The 13,540-nt window shown below is 35.3% G+C and overlaps 1 protein-coding gene across 3 annotated transcripts in view; it reads left to right on the forward strand.

Moving 5' to 3' along the window:
* Window positions 1-13,540, forward strand: part of VPS50 (VPS50 subunit of EARP/GARPII complex) — a 78,504-nt gene that overhangs the window by 15,521 nt on the left and 49,443 nt on the right. For all 3 annotated transcript variants that reach the window (XM_051610929.1, XM_051610930.1, XM_051610931.1), the window contains exons 6-12: window positions 64-134; window positions 556-673; window positions 757-792; window positions 3,235-3,317; window positions 6,781-6,823; window positions 9,832-9,930; window positions 12,422-12,562. In XM_051610929.1, the coding sequence (XP_051466889.1) occupies window positions 64-134; window positions 556-673; window positions 757-792; window positions 3,235-3,317; window positions 6,781-6,823; window positions 9,832-9,930; window positions 12,422-12,562 (591 nt within the window). The remainder of the gene's footprint in view (window positions 1-63; window positions 135-555; window positions 674-756; window positions 793-3,234; window positions 3,318-6,780; window positions 6,824-9,831; window positions 9,931-12,421; window positions 12,563-13,540) is intronic.

Raw genomic sequence — 13,540 nt, forward strand, 5'->3', positions numbered from 1 at the left:
CACTAGTCTTTGCTGGTGTGTAGCAGGACTTTGTATTTTATTTAACCTGTTGTCCCTCTGTAGGAACTTGAACGTGTTACATCATTGCAGACTGGCCTTCAGCTAGCAGCTGTTATCTGCACAAATGGAAGAAGGTATCTTGCTTAAATAATGGCAGAGATTGAAAAGGGGAAAAAGTATGTAAGAAGAAATCTGTAAACCCAGGAAATTGCCTTGGTGATGCTATGTCTGTGCTGAATAGAGTTGGCAATAGTAGTTAAATATACTGCAATGAATACTAGCTGCTTTCTCTCTTGCAGCCCTTACTTTTCCAATTGCGAGTTGTCTTTAAAAGAAGAATCTTTCGAGCGACACCATTGATCCACATACAAGTTCTGCAGAAGGGAAAACATACCATTCTAGTAGTCTTTTGGTATAATCTCGACTTCTGGGTTTCTCTAAGAATGCTGACTATCTTGTTTTCTAGCACATATTCTGATGGACTTGTTAGAATTTATTCAAAATAAATTTTACTTTATATGTTGTCAGGATTATGTGAATTTTTAACTTTTGCAGACATCTGAATGTAGCAAAGGAAGGCTTCACACAAACTAGTTTGGGGCTTCTTGCAAATCAGAGGAAACGACAGTTGCTTATTGGACTGCTAAAGTCTCTGAGAACAATAAAAACACTGGTAGGTACTGTTGATTTTGTTCAATGGCATAATAGTTTTCTTCATTTCTGTGTAGTTATCACTGGTTTTTGTTTTGTTTTTAGCAAAGAACTGATGTGCGCTTGAGTGAGATGTTGGAGGTAAGTCTCTGCCAGACTTAAAATTTGAAGCGATTGTAAATCCACTTCTGTCAATCATTTTGTCCTCTTTCCTTCCTCTTGCAAACAGGCCTTATGTGTCTGTGTGTATAAATTACATTTTGATTGTTTTTTTTAACATCGTGAGAAATACTTCATATCAAATTAGATAGCTCCTGTGCCAGAGGGGGGAGTATTTTCTGTCAAAGACCCAATTCTGCCTTTAGAAATGTACACTGAAGCTTGATTTAGCTCAGTAAGAGTGCTGTGAAGTGCTACTCCCCTCCCTACCCTCAACTTACAGTTTTTTTTTCCTGGCCTTCACTTGATATTTGGAAGAAAAAAGAAGATGAGATTTAGTTGATTATTGATACAGTGTGCCTGGATAATGTACTTCTACTGATATATTATGGTACAAATGTAGATACGGGCTCCCTACTTAGTATTTTATTTGTAAGTGTAGTAGCCTCTGTCCTTATTTGTTGGATTGCCTTTTTATTAGCCAGTTTTAGAAAAAATTGCTACATGCAGGCCATGACACTGAAAGTTCTATGCATACAGTATGTATACTACATGAAAATGCAGTAGGTTCTGCACAGAGCAAAAATAAGATCTTGTCTTACTGTGATTAATTATATGAAAGACAGCTTCAGGGTTTTATTGGCAACTGTATTTTAATAGTAGTGTAACAATCTTGACTTGCTGATTTGCCATGTATTTACAACTAATACCAAATGGGATGCCATAATGATAATCCCTAATTATTAAAATTGGAAATTTGAGTCTTAATAATTATAACTCTTTAGATTCTTTGAGTTTTAATTCCATCTTGGGTAATACACCATGTCTCGGCACATTTTCTTACTCTTCACCGAGCAAGAATGTAGTAATTTACAGGCTGCATAAATATGACCTTCTGCTTAGTAAGCCCTGTACAGTGATTTGCTTTTATTTTCTGTGCTGTGTTTTGTTGCACAGAAAATCAGCTCTTCACCATTTACTGGTGGGGGGAGTTGTGTAGAGACAGAGATCTGGGTGTTGCATTCACACACAGATCCTAATGTCTGATTATCATAATTTGCTAGGGATTTTTAAAGGTGCCCTCTCTGACTAAGTGCAGTTTTAGAGCTGTGCTCAGTGTCAATTCCCAATAAAGTATCTCAGATATTGGCCAAGAAGAAGTTAGTAGCTTGGAATATGCATGAGAGCTATTAGTAGCCATTCATAGAGGAACATTTAGATAAGGGTTCCCAATTAAAAAAAGAACAGACACAAAGCTATATTGGTAAGGCTTTCTGATTTGAGTTCTGTCAGACTTAATGGAGCAAGTACCAGGCTTCCAATGGAGAAAGATGCAAAGAGCTCTAAATGCAGCACTCATTTTAGACCAATGTCCTGTTTTCATCTAATGGATAATATGTGGGGTTTCTTTTGTGTTTTTACCTAATCTTGATCTGCATTAGAATGCTACTGTTAAAATAAATTTCATTTCAGAAGCTCCTTTATGATAATAGCCTAATATAAATTGTCCTTACGTTTTTACTCTTCAATCAATGACTGGGATGTTCCAGTAACAGCTTTGCATTTGAGCTCTCTGAATTGTGTCATATAACTAATGTAACTAGGACAAAAAAAAGGATGCTTTTAGCTTTTAAAGAGGGTTTTTATTCCTCTCAAGAGCCTTTCTAGTCTCACATCTAATACAGTAGTACAATAGTAGTTATACCTAAGACACTGTCCATGTTCTGTTGGCAAGATCTTGGGGTTTTACATTTTTGTGTGTATGTTTTTGTTTTGGTTTTGTCCTGGCTTCTTTGTGTACTTCCTGATTGATTTGTCTACTTACTGGTTATTCTTCTTATAAATTAGGACAATATTTCCTTTTGGGTTCCCCACCCCCCCCCAAAGTATGTTCTTTATGTCCTGGGGCTTTGTGTGAGCCGTTTGTCTTTAAATTATTTCTAATTAGCTATAGAACATGTTAAATTAACTGATGTTTATTTGGGAATAACGTTGGAGTGTCTCCCTTTTTTTTTTAATGTTTTGTAAACTGTGGCAACAGCCTGCAGGTGCCTGAACTCAACGTCTTTTCTTGCTTATGAATAAATCAGACAGTATTAACCAAGGTTTGAAAGTTAACTGGGAAGATGTTAGTTGTTTTGTAATAAAAACTTCCTTTGCAAGGAAACAAAACAGAGAGTAATTTCTATAAGGTAATGTAATACATAGTGTTTTCAGATGTTGCTAAGATGCTGTTTCCAGTTCTAACCTGCTTGTGCGTTAACTTCTGCAATAGACCCTCATGCATTTCCTTTAACTGCTATATAGACCTGAGAGGCAAAATATTTTGTTCTGAATATTTATACATAAGCTTGTAAGCAAAAGTGAGTGTTGTAGTGTTTGATTCAAAAGCCAAATTATCTTTCCATTGTATTTTATCCTAAGGAAGAGGACTATCCAGGGGCTATTCAGCTGTGCTTGGAATGCCAGAAAGCTGCCAGCACTTTCAAACACTACAGTTGTATCAGGTAAGGTGATACTGTGAAGATTTCAGATTCTGTAATATTTTATTTGTAAATGGTATGAAACGATCATTAATTCTCATTCTCTAAAGTGGCTTTGGTTCAAATTTAATTTTCTGCTTAGAAAAGTAAAAATGAGGCACTTACAAAAGCAAAAGTATCCTCAGTAGTTTCAGCCCTTCTTATACCACTACTAACCAGTTTTCGCAATCATAACACTATCTAATCTATATTTGGACTGTGTCATTGTTTTGTAACTGTTGTAGTATGTTGGCAGGTTTCAAGTAAGACTTGAATTGTAACTGTGCTACAACCTGCAGCCTAGAGATACCTGAGCTAATTTTTCAATAAGCAGTTTTTTTCCCCAGAAATTAATTTACCTTCAGCAAGATGGCTTGTGTAGATAACTCACCCTGATTCTTGTCAATGAAATTAGCAAGTGCAGAGCTTCATGCTGTCATGGAGAAACTGCTTTCAGAACCAGAACTAATCTGAATATCTGCAGTTCCTAGCTTAGGAAGACTTGATGTTTCTGTTGCTTTTAGAAAGACAAAAAAAAGAATTGGGTAAACATTAAGTTCAAAGTCATAATAGGTATGACAATAAAGGAGTAAAATGAAGTGAATTTTCATGTTTAATGCATGAAGAAGATAATTAGATTTTATTTTTGTGTTAATTTTAATTAGAATTTTAAATTAGTGGCTAAAATTCTGCCATTGTTTGATGTCCTGTCGCATGATCTCTGACTTAGAAGGGCCAAAATTTGTGAAAACATGTGCTCTGTTCTCTTCCTTGCAACTTCATAGTGATTAGCCATAATCCTCGATTTCAGTTCAGGATCTGCTGTTGATGTATAGTTGTTTCAGGATCTGAAGATGCATCAAAAAGTAGATGAAGTTAGAAATTGTATCTGGAAATAAACGCCTTTCCATTCTGAAGTCAGATTTCTTTTTAATTCCATAAGACTTGTGTGGAATACAGGCAATATTTGCCTATATAAACAGTTTGAATCCCTTCCTTATGTAGTAGTGATAAAAACTATTCTTTATTTATTTGAATGAGGAAAAATTATGGTAATTTCTCTCAGTCCTTGACAATGTAGTTGTTGATAAGCAAGATTACTCCTGAACAACTTTTGCTCTGCTTGACTACCTTCTGCAGAGAGATGGGTCTTGCAGTCTTCCATATCTGTGTCTCATCTGTACTGTTCAGTAAGCTGTCCTTGGTACTTACTGCGCTTTCAGATGCTCTGATTTATGCTGCTATCTCCTTTCTTTTAGAGAAATTAGCAGCATTTATTCAGCTTGAGAAGGCAGCTTGATTTCTTAAGGGTCTTGCGGTGCACATCTGTAAAACCTTGCTCTTTTGAGATTTAGGTTAAATCACAGTTTCTTTGTTTTAAATTCTGTTTTGTGCAAATGATAGGAAGGTGTCTGTTTAATGTTGAATCACTTCAAGCTTTTATTGGAGCTTCATAGCTGTACTATGTCCAGTATAGCAAAATTTGGAACTTCAACAGTTCACAACTTTGCCATTTGGAATATTTAACTGCAAAAGTAATACTGTTTTAAATGTGATAGCATGCTGACAAGTTACCTGACAAATAGCTATGAGGATTTAATTTGTTGTTGCACTCAAGAGGATATCCATGCATCCAAGAAGGCAGTTTATTGAAAGTATAGCAGAAAAAAATCAGCAGTGCTTCTTTACTCTGAGAGATTTTTTTTGAGCTTGTTCTTGTTTGCATTGTGAGAGCAGAAGGGCACTTAAGCTGTAAATCCTGGACTCAGCACATAGATTTCAGTCTCTCTGCACTGTTTTACTTGCAGAAGTCTGAGAGAATAGGTATTGTGTGGAATAATGTCTCACTAGCAGGGGGTTGGGCTAAAGGAACGAAATGGATATTTTGCATTTCTATTTAAGACTGCAGTGAAAAACAGCTAGTCAAGAAAAAAGACATGCTAGCATTTTTAACATGCTTATATGAGGCATCACCTCTGTATTGTACTATGAAATTTTCACAGAATCCCTTTGATGCTGTCCACGTGACAAGAACCATTCTTCACATTTTTCTTGCTAGATGGTGGTATGAATTAGATGTAGCTCTGAAACAGAAAGGGATTTAAACCTTTCTCTGAAGCATGTAATTGATTTAATTTGGGGTATACATAATCTGAAGAGATGAACTCTTCAGCTTCCCTGCTGACTTCTTTGATTTTAAGAGTGGCTGCTCATCCTTGTTTGAAATAACATGCTATTATTTTTGTTCTCCATTCTCTTCTTCCTAGGGAAGACTTGCATTATGTGATTAATTTTTGTTTAAAAATATAAATGAATGTCTTTTGCCTTCCACTTGTTGATAAGTTCTGATGTGATTAGACTCCCTTGAAAAACCTGTAGGAAAACATAGTATCAAGTAATAGGATAACTCTAGCTATTGCATTTGGGTCAAAATGTTACTTCTGTACCGGGTTCTAAAGGTGAGAAAAGGAGTGATGCAGTGCACAGAGCAAGTTTTGTACGCAGGTTCTAATGTCTTGTTACCTAAAATAACTGAGTTACAGGAAATGCTCATAAATGTTAGCATGATGGGATTATGGGCCTATCATTTAAGCTGAGAGAATAAGGTAGAGAAGCAAGAATCTATCTTTTAATAGTTAACATAGTTCCCTTAGAAGATTCAGAGTATAGAACTAAGTTGTCTAAAATCAGGTATGGTGACTATCCCATGAAAACTCTGTGCTTTCTATGCTGAAGAGAATATCCTGCCTTTTTCTTAGTTTCTTCAGCCCTTCCAAGCTGAACATAGTTGTCATATTTTCTGGCTGGTGTTCTGAAATTTTTAAAGCTGATTGTTGAAAAGGAGCAGTTGTGCCTTTCTTTGTCCTAATTTCTCTTATGGTAGCTATTTTTGTAATTGCCTAATATAGCTCAGAGAAATGAAAAAAAATTTCTGAAGAGTTGTGTAAATTTAAATTATTTTTTTCCTGTAGTGTTTCTGTTAGGGGTTCCTGAGCAACAAGTAAAAGTTACTATACCATGGTTTGCAAGGACCTGATAGTCCTTACCTTTCTGGTTATGTTCTGCTTTAGACCAGTGCGCCAAATCAGAACATTTAGAGCATTAGTTTCTTGGCAGTTGGGAATGCCTTTGAATGATTGGCTACATCCTAGCAGGCTGGGGGCTTGTCTGGGCTGTTGCATTGTAAACCTAGTTTAATGCCCTGCAGCAACAGACATTTTAACTTGAATTATTAGGAGTACTGCAAATGCCTGCAGCAAGTGCCTTTCAGTAGTAAGAGTAGTGTGGTGATGCCAGTCTGACACAGTAACAGCAAGTTAATGATTCATGATAAATTACTGTTGTGGTGTGGTAGCAAGCAAGTGTATTTTTTGGAAACAAGGAACTTGGAGTGGAATGTTATTATGATAAGTAGTTTGATTTAAACTTTTTTTTTTTTCATTAATAGTGAGTTGAATTCAAAACTGCAAGACACCTTGGAGCAAATAGAGGTAAGATCGAATATATTGATATTTGCTGTAAGTCAGTATTTAAGCTTTAGATACTAGAGCTTTCTAATGCAATGTTATTAGCAATTACAGAACACGCACATTTCTTTCAAATACCATCTTTGGAATGCTATAGTCGTTGCTATTCATGTAGCTTTTTGTGCTGCAGTCAACTTGAACACTCTGTAACATGCGATAAAACTTATGTGCCCACTTTAAGTGGTAAAGCAGTCAGATAAAATAGGCACATAACATTTGAAGTACTGGTGCAAAGGTGTGCTCCCTGGGTGGTGAAGATGCAGGGTGGTTTTCAGTCCATGAGCTGCTGGGAATCCTTTAGACTACTCCTTCATAGCAGTGAAAAGTAAACTAGCAGCATGCCGATGGGTTCATATAAGCTACTATGACAATTTCACTGGAAATTTCAGAGGTGAGCAAACTGGTAACTGCTGGATAGGACCAGTGCTCTGCCATTTGAAGTAAGACTTGAATAGCTGGGAAAGATGCCACTAAGACAGATGAATAGTTTTAAGTTGGTAGATAGTATTGCGAAAGCAAATGAGTATAAAATAGTGTGTTGGTGGAAGGTGATGGCAAAAAAAAAATCAATTAGCAATAGGAGTTCTTTTAACTCCATTACTATGTAATTTTCAGCTGGAAGTTGGCAAGCTTTTTCTAAGAAGTCTAGTAATGTAGATATGTATAATACATATGTAGTGCATATAATGCATACACTTGTAGAGCATAGCAGGAAACTGAATTAGCTCTCCCAGAAGCTCTGTATGCCTCTGGTCATGTGCTCTTTAGAAAGCCAGATTGGTGCATGTATTATCATATCTTATTAAATTCCCTGTACAATTAGAACTTTAATAAATTTCCTTCGTTTATGCCTTTGTACGTTTGCTTTCTTGCAAAGCTTTTCTTTGTTCTTTTGCTCTTTTACTGATACATGATCTATTCCAAGCATGGCTGTTTCAAAAGACTAATGAAATGACTGTTTTCTTCCCACTGTCATATAGGCCAGCCATTAAACTCATCTGTTTGTGGTAGCGTGTTTTTTTTGTTGTTGTTGTTTTTTGTTTGTTTTTTTTTTTTTTTGTAATATCACTCACCTTCCATTCCTGTTGCTTTCATTTACGTGCTATTTATTCCTTGTGAGCAAACACTGAAGGTGCCTAAAAGGAGACATGCATCTTCCTTCCAGTGACAGCTTTGCAATGCAAATTCTGCTAGTACTAAAATCTGGTAAAATATGTCATGTTGGTTGGTGATAGAAATTTGCAGTAAGACAAATAATCATATTGAAGATTTTTGTTTATTATTTGTGAATTTATGGGAGCATCTAATTTCCATCCTGTGAAAGTATCTTTTTTTGTACTAGAATTATGTCCATATGTGTGGGAGAATGTAAGTCAGCCTGGGGTTTGTAGGGTGTTCCTATGAAATACATGGTCTAGATCATACAAAATCATATTCTGCTAATTAATATTTTAATAATGAGTCTTATCAATAGTTGAATGCCTCTGCTTATGTCCATTCTATTTTTTATTTTTTATATTTTTGTTGTTTTTCTTCTTGTCATTTAGGTTTTCACAGTGACCTTTTATACTATGTTAGAAATAAAATGTAAGGTGGCTGTAGTGAAAGGAATAATTGAAAACTGTAGCTGAAATGATGAATGTGCTCTGAGTTTTAAGAGCTCGGGTTCAAAGGCAGTTTGATATCTCTGCTTCTCTGTACAGCTGTCCTGCATTAAATAAGAGAAGGAAAAAAAATACAAAATCACTATATGGCTGAAATTTAAATTGCTGAGTAACCCTTTAAAGAAGTTCTGAATCTTTAGATTAGTTGTTCTTTTACCATTTTGCTCAGGAAAAAATGCACTATTTGATTGTATTCTACTCTTTTTTTTTTTGAAGACAAAATGAAACACACACCACCAAACCCAAGAGCAACCAAAACCTCCCCACCAAATTTCTAGGATTGAAATCCATAAATATTTTGTGGCTAATGAAGTAATTAATGAAAATTTTCTAGTGAAATAAGTAAAAGTACGAAGGAACTAAAGATGCATTTGCAGTTTCTGTTTGCAAGAGCAAGGCTACATTGCAAGATCCTTAAATAATAAGAATTGCAATAGATTTAGTAACTAGCAAGGAGGGAAAGTATCTGCTAGCTAGTGTTAAAATCTGTTATTGATTCCTGTTTTCTTGCATTGTTGGTTGAAAATAATAACTGAGTTAGGTTGTGTGTGTCAGAATGTATTACAGCATCTAAGTGAGAATTATGTTATTAAACTACATGGTCTATTTCTCAGAAACCTTATTAGTTAGTCATTAAGTATATGATCCTATTTTAGTGTTTTTTTTCATTCAGTGCACATAATAGATTAACTTCATTTATTGCAAAGCTGTTCAGTATGCTCAGACACAGCTCTCCTGGCAGAACTAGTAATTTTGTGTGTGTAATCTTCTCCTATGGTACTGATCATTGTGCTGGTATAACACTCCATAAATTACCTCACAATGAACTTTTAAGTGAGACAGTGTTAATTCTATTTTATAGATGGCAGTTGTCAGAGGGTTAAAAAGTCTAGAGCTGAATTGCTTGAGCTCGGACACCCGTGGAGCATTTTCATTTTTTTCCCCAGATCTGGGTTTTTCTTAGGAGTGGGAGTAGACCAAGTTCGAAATCCCAGCTCTCCCATATTGTGGTGCTAGACCTTCTCAAAGTAAGCATCACTTGGAATTTTACTTCAGTGAATTAGTGTACTTTTTACCGTGCTTGTTCTTGGAAATGGTGGAACTGTTTGGTTGACAGGAATTTCAGATGGAGGTACTACTGGCTGCACGAAGTAACATTTGAGCACCTCAAAATAGTCCAGTAATGTACAGCCTTGTACAAGCATAAGTATTAGATTGCTTTTCCTCACTTGCTGTTGTTTAAATAATGTATTACTTGGCCTGTTTTTATTAAGTATTGAACACATTTTTTCCCCTTCATTTATATAGGAACAACTGGATGTAGCACTCTCCAAAATATGCAAGAATTTTGATATCAGTCATTATACAAAGGTTCAGCAGGCTTACAGGCTGCTTGGAAAAACACAGGTTAGTACTTATCTTTTGAGAAAGTCACTAAGAACAGAGGTGTAACAGCATGAAGCTCTGAGAACTGTGATGGAAATTTAGTTTGCTGACACTGATGAGTCTTGCTGAGTATACAAAGACTTTTATGATGCTCAGATAATTTAACAGTAATTGCTAAAGAATAACTGCATTATTGTAATATGTAGATTTTTGGATGTGGTATAACTAACACATCTGTATTTCAGCTCTCTATATATACTGCTATTTGCATTATTAATTGTATTTGGGCATGTGAGTACTATTTTTCATAGGTCCCCTGTTACTGTACCTTATATGTGTGCGTTCCTGTTTTATATTGTATTTGAATGCAACAGGAATGATGAAGATGCGAAGAGGTTTTTTTGTTTAGCATGACACATGACACAAGACATGTCAAACCTTTACTGTGGACATTGTCCTAAAAGTTACATCTCTGTGTGCCTAGAGCCTTTTATATGTAAATAAGTATAGATCTAAGCTCTCTGATAAGATGTAGTACTCTTCTGTTGGTGCGTTGTCTTCAGGCTTAGGATGTTTTCTTTTGGAAGTTGGTGAACATACTTCCTTCTAAAGCAGATGTGAAGCACGGGAGCTAGTATCAACCTCCTGTGATGTAAAGGGAGGAGAGGAGAGGCAAATGACTGGAGGCTTTTGGTGCCAGTGGTCGGTGTTCATAACATAGAGAGGCTAAATGCAGTGGTGCCAAGTGCATCAAGGATGTTTTGCTTAGACCAGAAAGCTTTAGTTGTTGAAGATCACATCAACAGGCCTGTCCCCTAATGAAGACAGGATAAGAACCCCCTTTGTTCTTAATTATGCTTGGTTTGGTTTTTTTATGTTGTTTCCCAGTATACAGAAGCATGGCTGCCATTAGAATGCCCTTTTAGGGTTTGATTTTTAATTCTTGTTAGGTTTTTGTTTCTTTCCAGTTAGAACCTTTCTAGCAAAGTAGAGTTGTTTTTCCTTGGTTTGACTGCAATAACAGTGTAGCTCTGCAGTAGGACAGAAACTAATATCTCTTCCCATACTTTGCAAATGTGCAGAATTATTGTAGTGTGCCTCAAGACTACAACTTAAAATCAGGGGAGAAGATTCATCAGACTTTTCCTTTATTAGTGCATTGTATGAAATTTCTTTATTTACTGAAAAACTTGGGTAAAATGTATTCACTGCTCTGAAGCCTAGAGAATATGTTGAGAAAGACAGGCATTTTGTTGGAGAGAAATGAAGTTCCTGAATAAAACAAGTGTTATTTGTTACTGCATGCTTTTGCTGTGACAGCGTGATTTGGTTTTGACATTCTTTTTATTACTGTTAAGGTATGTATTTTGAACTTGTCCTGAAAAGATTTTAGTTGCATCATTATTGAAATATCTCACATTTTCACCTGTCCTTACTAAACAAAATTACAACAACCTTCAGTGTCGTCAGTACTTTTTGTGTTTTCATTTGTCATCCTGTTTTCTTTGACTAATTCAAGTTGGGACTAGCTGCTGAGGATTGGTTATTTACTGTAGGATTAAAGCAGAATTGCTTGTTCATTTTTCTTGGAGATAACCCAATTCTCAGCTCTTGTCAGTAGCTAAGAATGTCAAAAAGCAAGTAGCAAAACTGACCATCCTCAAATCTGCAGGATCTGAAAATTCATTCTGGCATATGATTTTTTTTTTAATCAGTTCTTATCTATCATATATACTGACTGCTAGCGTATCTTGAAACAGTGAGAAAATTCTGTGTCTGAAACAAACTAATGATAATGTACAGTTTATTAACAAAGGATCAGGTGAATAGCATGACCTAAAACTCTGGCACAATTATGGCTAAACTTGTATGTAATATAGTCATCAGGGCTTAGTACACGTACTGATATATTTTTTCCTTTGAAAAAGTAAGGTGTTTTTTTTTTCATGTGGTCTTTGGTTTTCATTGCAAAGAGGGTTTTTGTAAGAAATGTATTGAAGTGATGTGTGTAACTTTCTGTAACACTTAATCCTACTTTATATTATTCAAGGAATAACTCAGTTTGGCAAGGATTGAAGACTTTGTAATTGTGGTTTTAGTTTTATTAATTGCAAAGGAAATATTTTGGAAGTGTTTCCAATAGGGAGGGTAACACTGATCTCAACTAATTTCTTTTTGACACATTCATCAATGATTGGGAAGCTAAATGAATGAGTAAATTTTTATAATAAAATATACATAGAAAATTAATATTTACTAGTGATAATGTAAAAAAAAATCTTAAGTTATAGAGGGAGGATAGCAGGGGAAACTAATTTTACTGGTATTACTTGAAATCTTTTATGTTATCATATTGTAATATTTCTAAGTGCTGTATTAGGTGTTTTTGAAAAAGAGATTGGAGGCCATGCTTACAATATACTGTGTTCAGTGCTGAAGACTTATTAAAAGACTATGGCATGTGACAAATTGAACTTTACTACTTTATTTTATGATCCTCCTTTTCTTTCAGACAGCAATGGACCAGTTACATATGCACTTCACTCAAGCCATTCACAACACTGTGTTTCAAGTAGTCCTGGGGTATGTGGAGCTGTGTGCAGGAAACACAGACACCAAGTTTCAGAAGTTACAGTACAAAGACCTCTGCACAGTACGTAATTCTTACATATATGTATATTTTTTAACCTGAATTTGTCCACTATTTTAAGTGTACCTTATGTAAACAGGGACTCGGTTATTAAAATAACCCTGCAGCTACTATAGTTTCTTAATGCAACTTCTAGGCTAATTGGGACATTGGTTATTCACAACTTAATCCTGATTTTGATTGCACTAAATCTTAGCACTTTGTAGTTGGTGTACATGCCATCTAAATAAATGCAAAGAAGTAAATCATAGGGTACAAGCAGGAGATGGAGACTTCAAAACTCCCATGTCTTCAGTGTCATATGTTAATTACTGGAATTAGTACTAGCATTTAACTTTATTTCAGTGCATTTCAGCAGTGTTCACAGTTTCTGTAATAATGCATTTCAGTAAGGATTCTTGTGAAGATACTAACTTAATTGGAATCTTTGCATTACTCCTAACTTTGTATCAGATTTGTTGCACTTTTGGTGTCATGATAAGCTGTAATACTGAGATGCAAACCTGATGATATGCAGGTCATGGACTGGGCTTAACTGTGCATTTTCCTCAAGTATAGATTTTAGATGCATTTTCTTCCATGTGTGTATTTTGTTTAGTTTTAAAATTATATTAGAATTAATTACTGTATTTTAAGTAGTATTTTTAGTTCACCCCTTAGTTCTTTCTCTGGTGATCTTACTGTTGTGCTCTGAAAAGTCTTCTTAAACTTTGGTGGTATGGAGAGAGAGTGTGAGATATTTTAGGTGGTTGTAAAATTAAATAAAACCTTGAAATTATTTTTCTGTCTTGAGTGTTCTTGATTCATCTATTTCAGTCACAGACTAAGCCCTTCTCATACTTCATCAACTCAAGGATCCACCCCATCAGTTGAAATTTATTAAATCAAAGTAAAGTCATAAGGAGATTAAAGTTCATATTCTGATCCACTTTTTGCTCTTTCGCGTCTCAGATCTCTTGGGATTGTGTAGCTTCAACTAAT

Source organism: Apus apus, chromosome 2, assembly GCF_020740795.1.
Source record: "Apus apus isolate bApuApu2 chromosome 2, bApuApu2.pri.cur, whole genome shotgun sequence".
Taxonomy (NCBI): Eukaryota; Metazoa; Chordata; class Aves; order Apodiformes; family Apodidae; genus Apus; species Apus apus.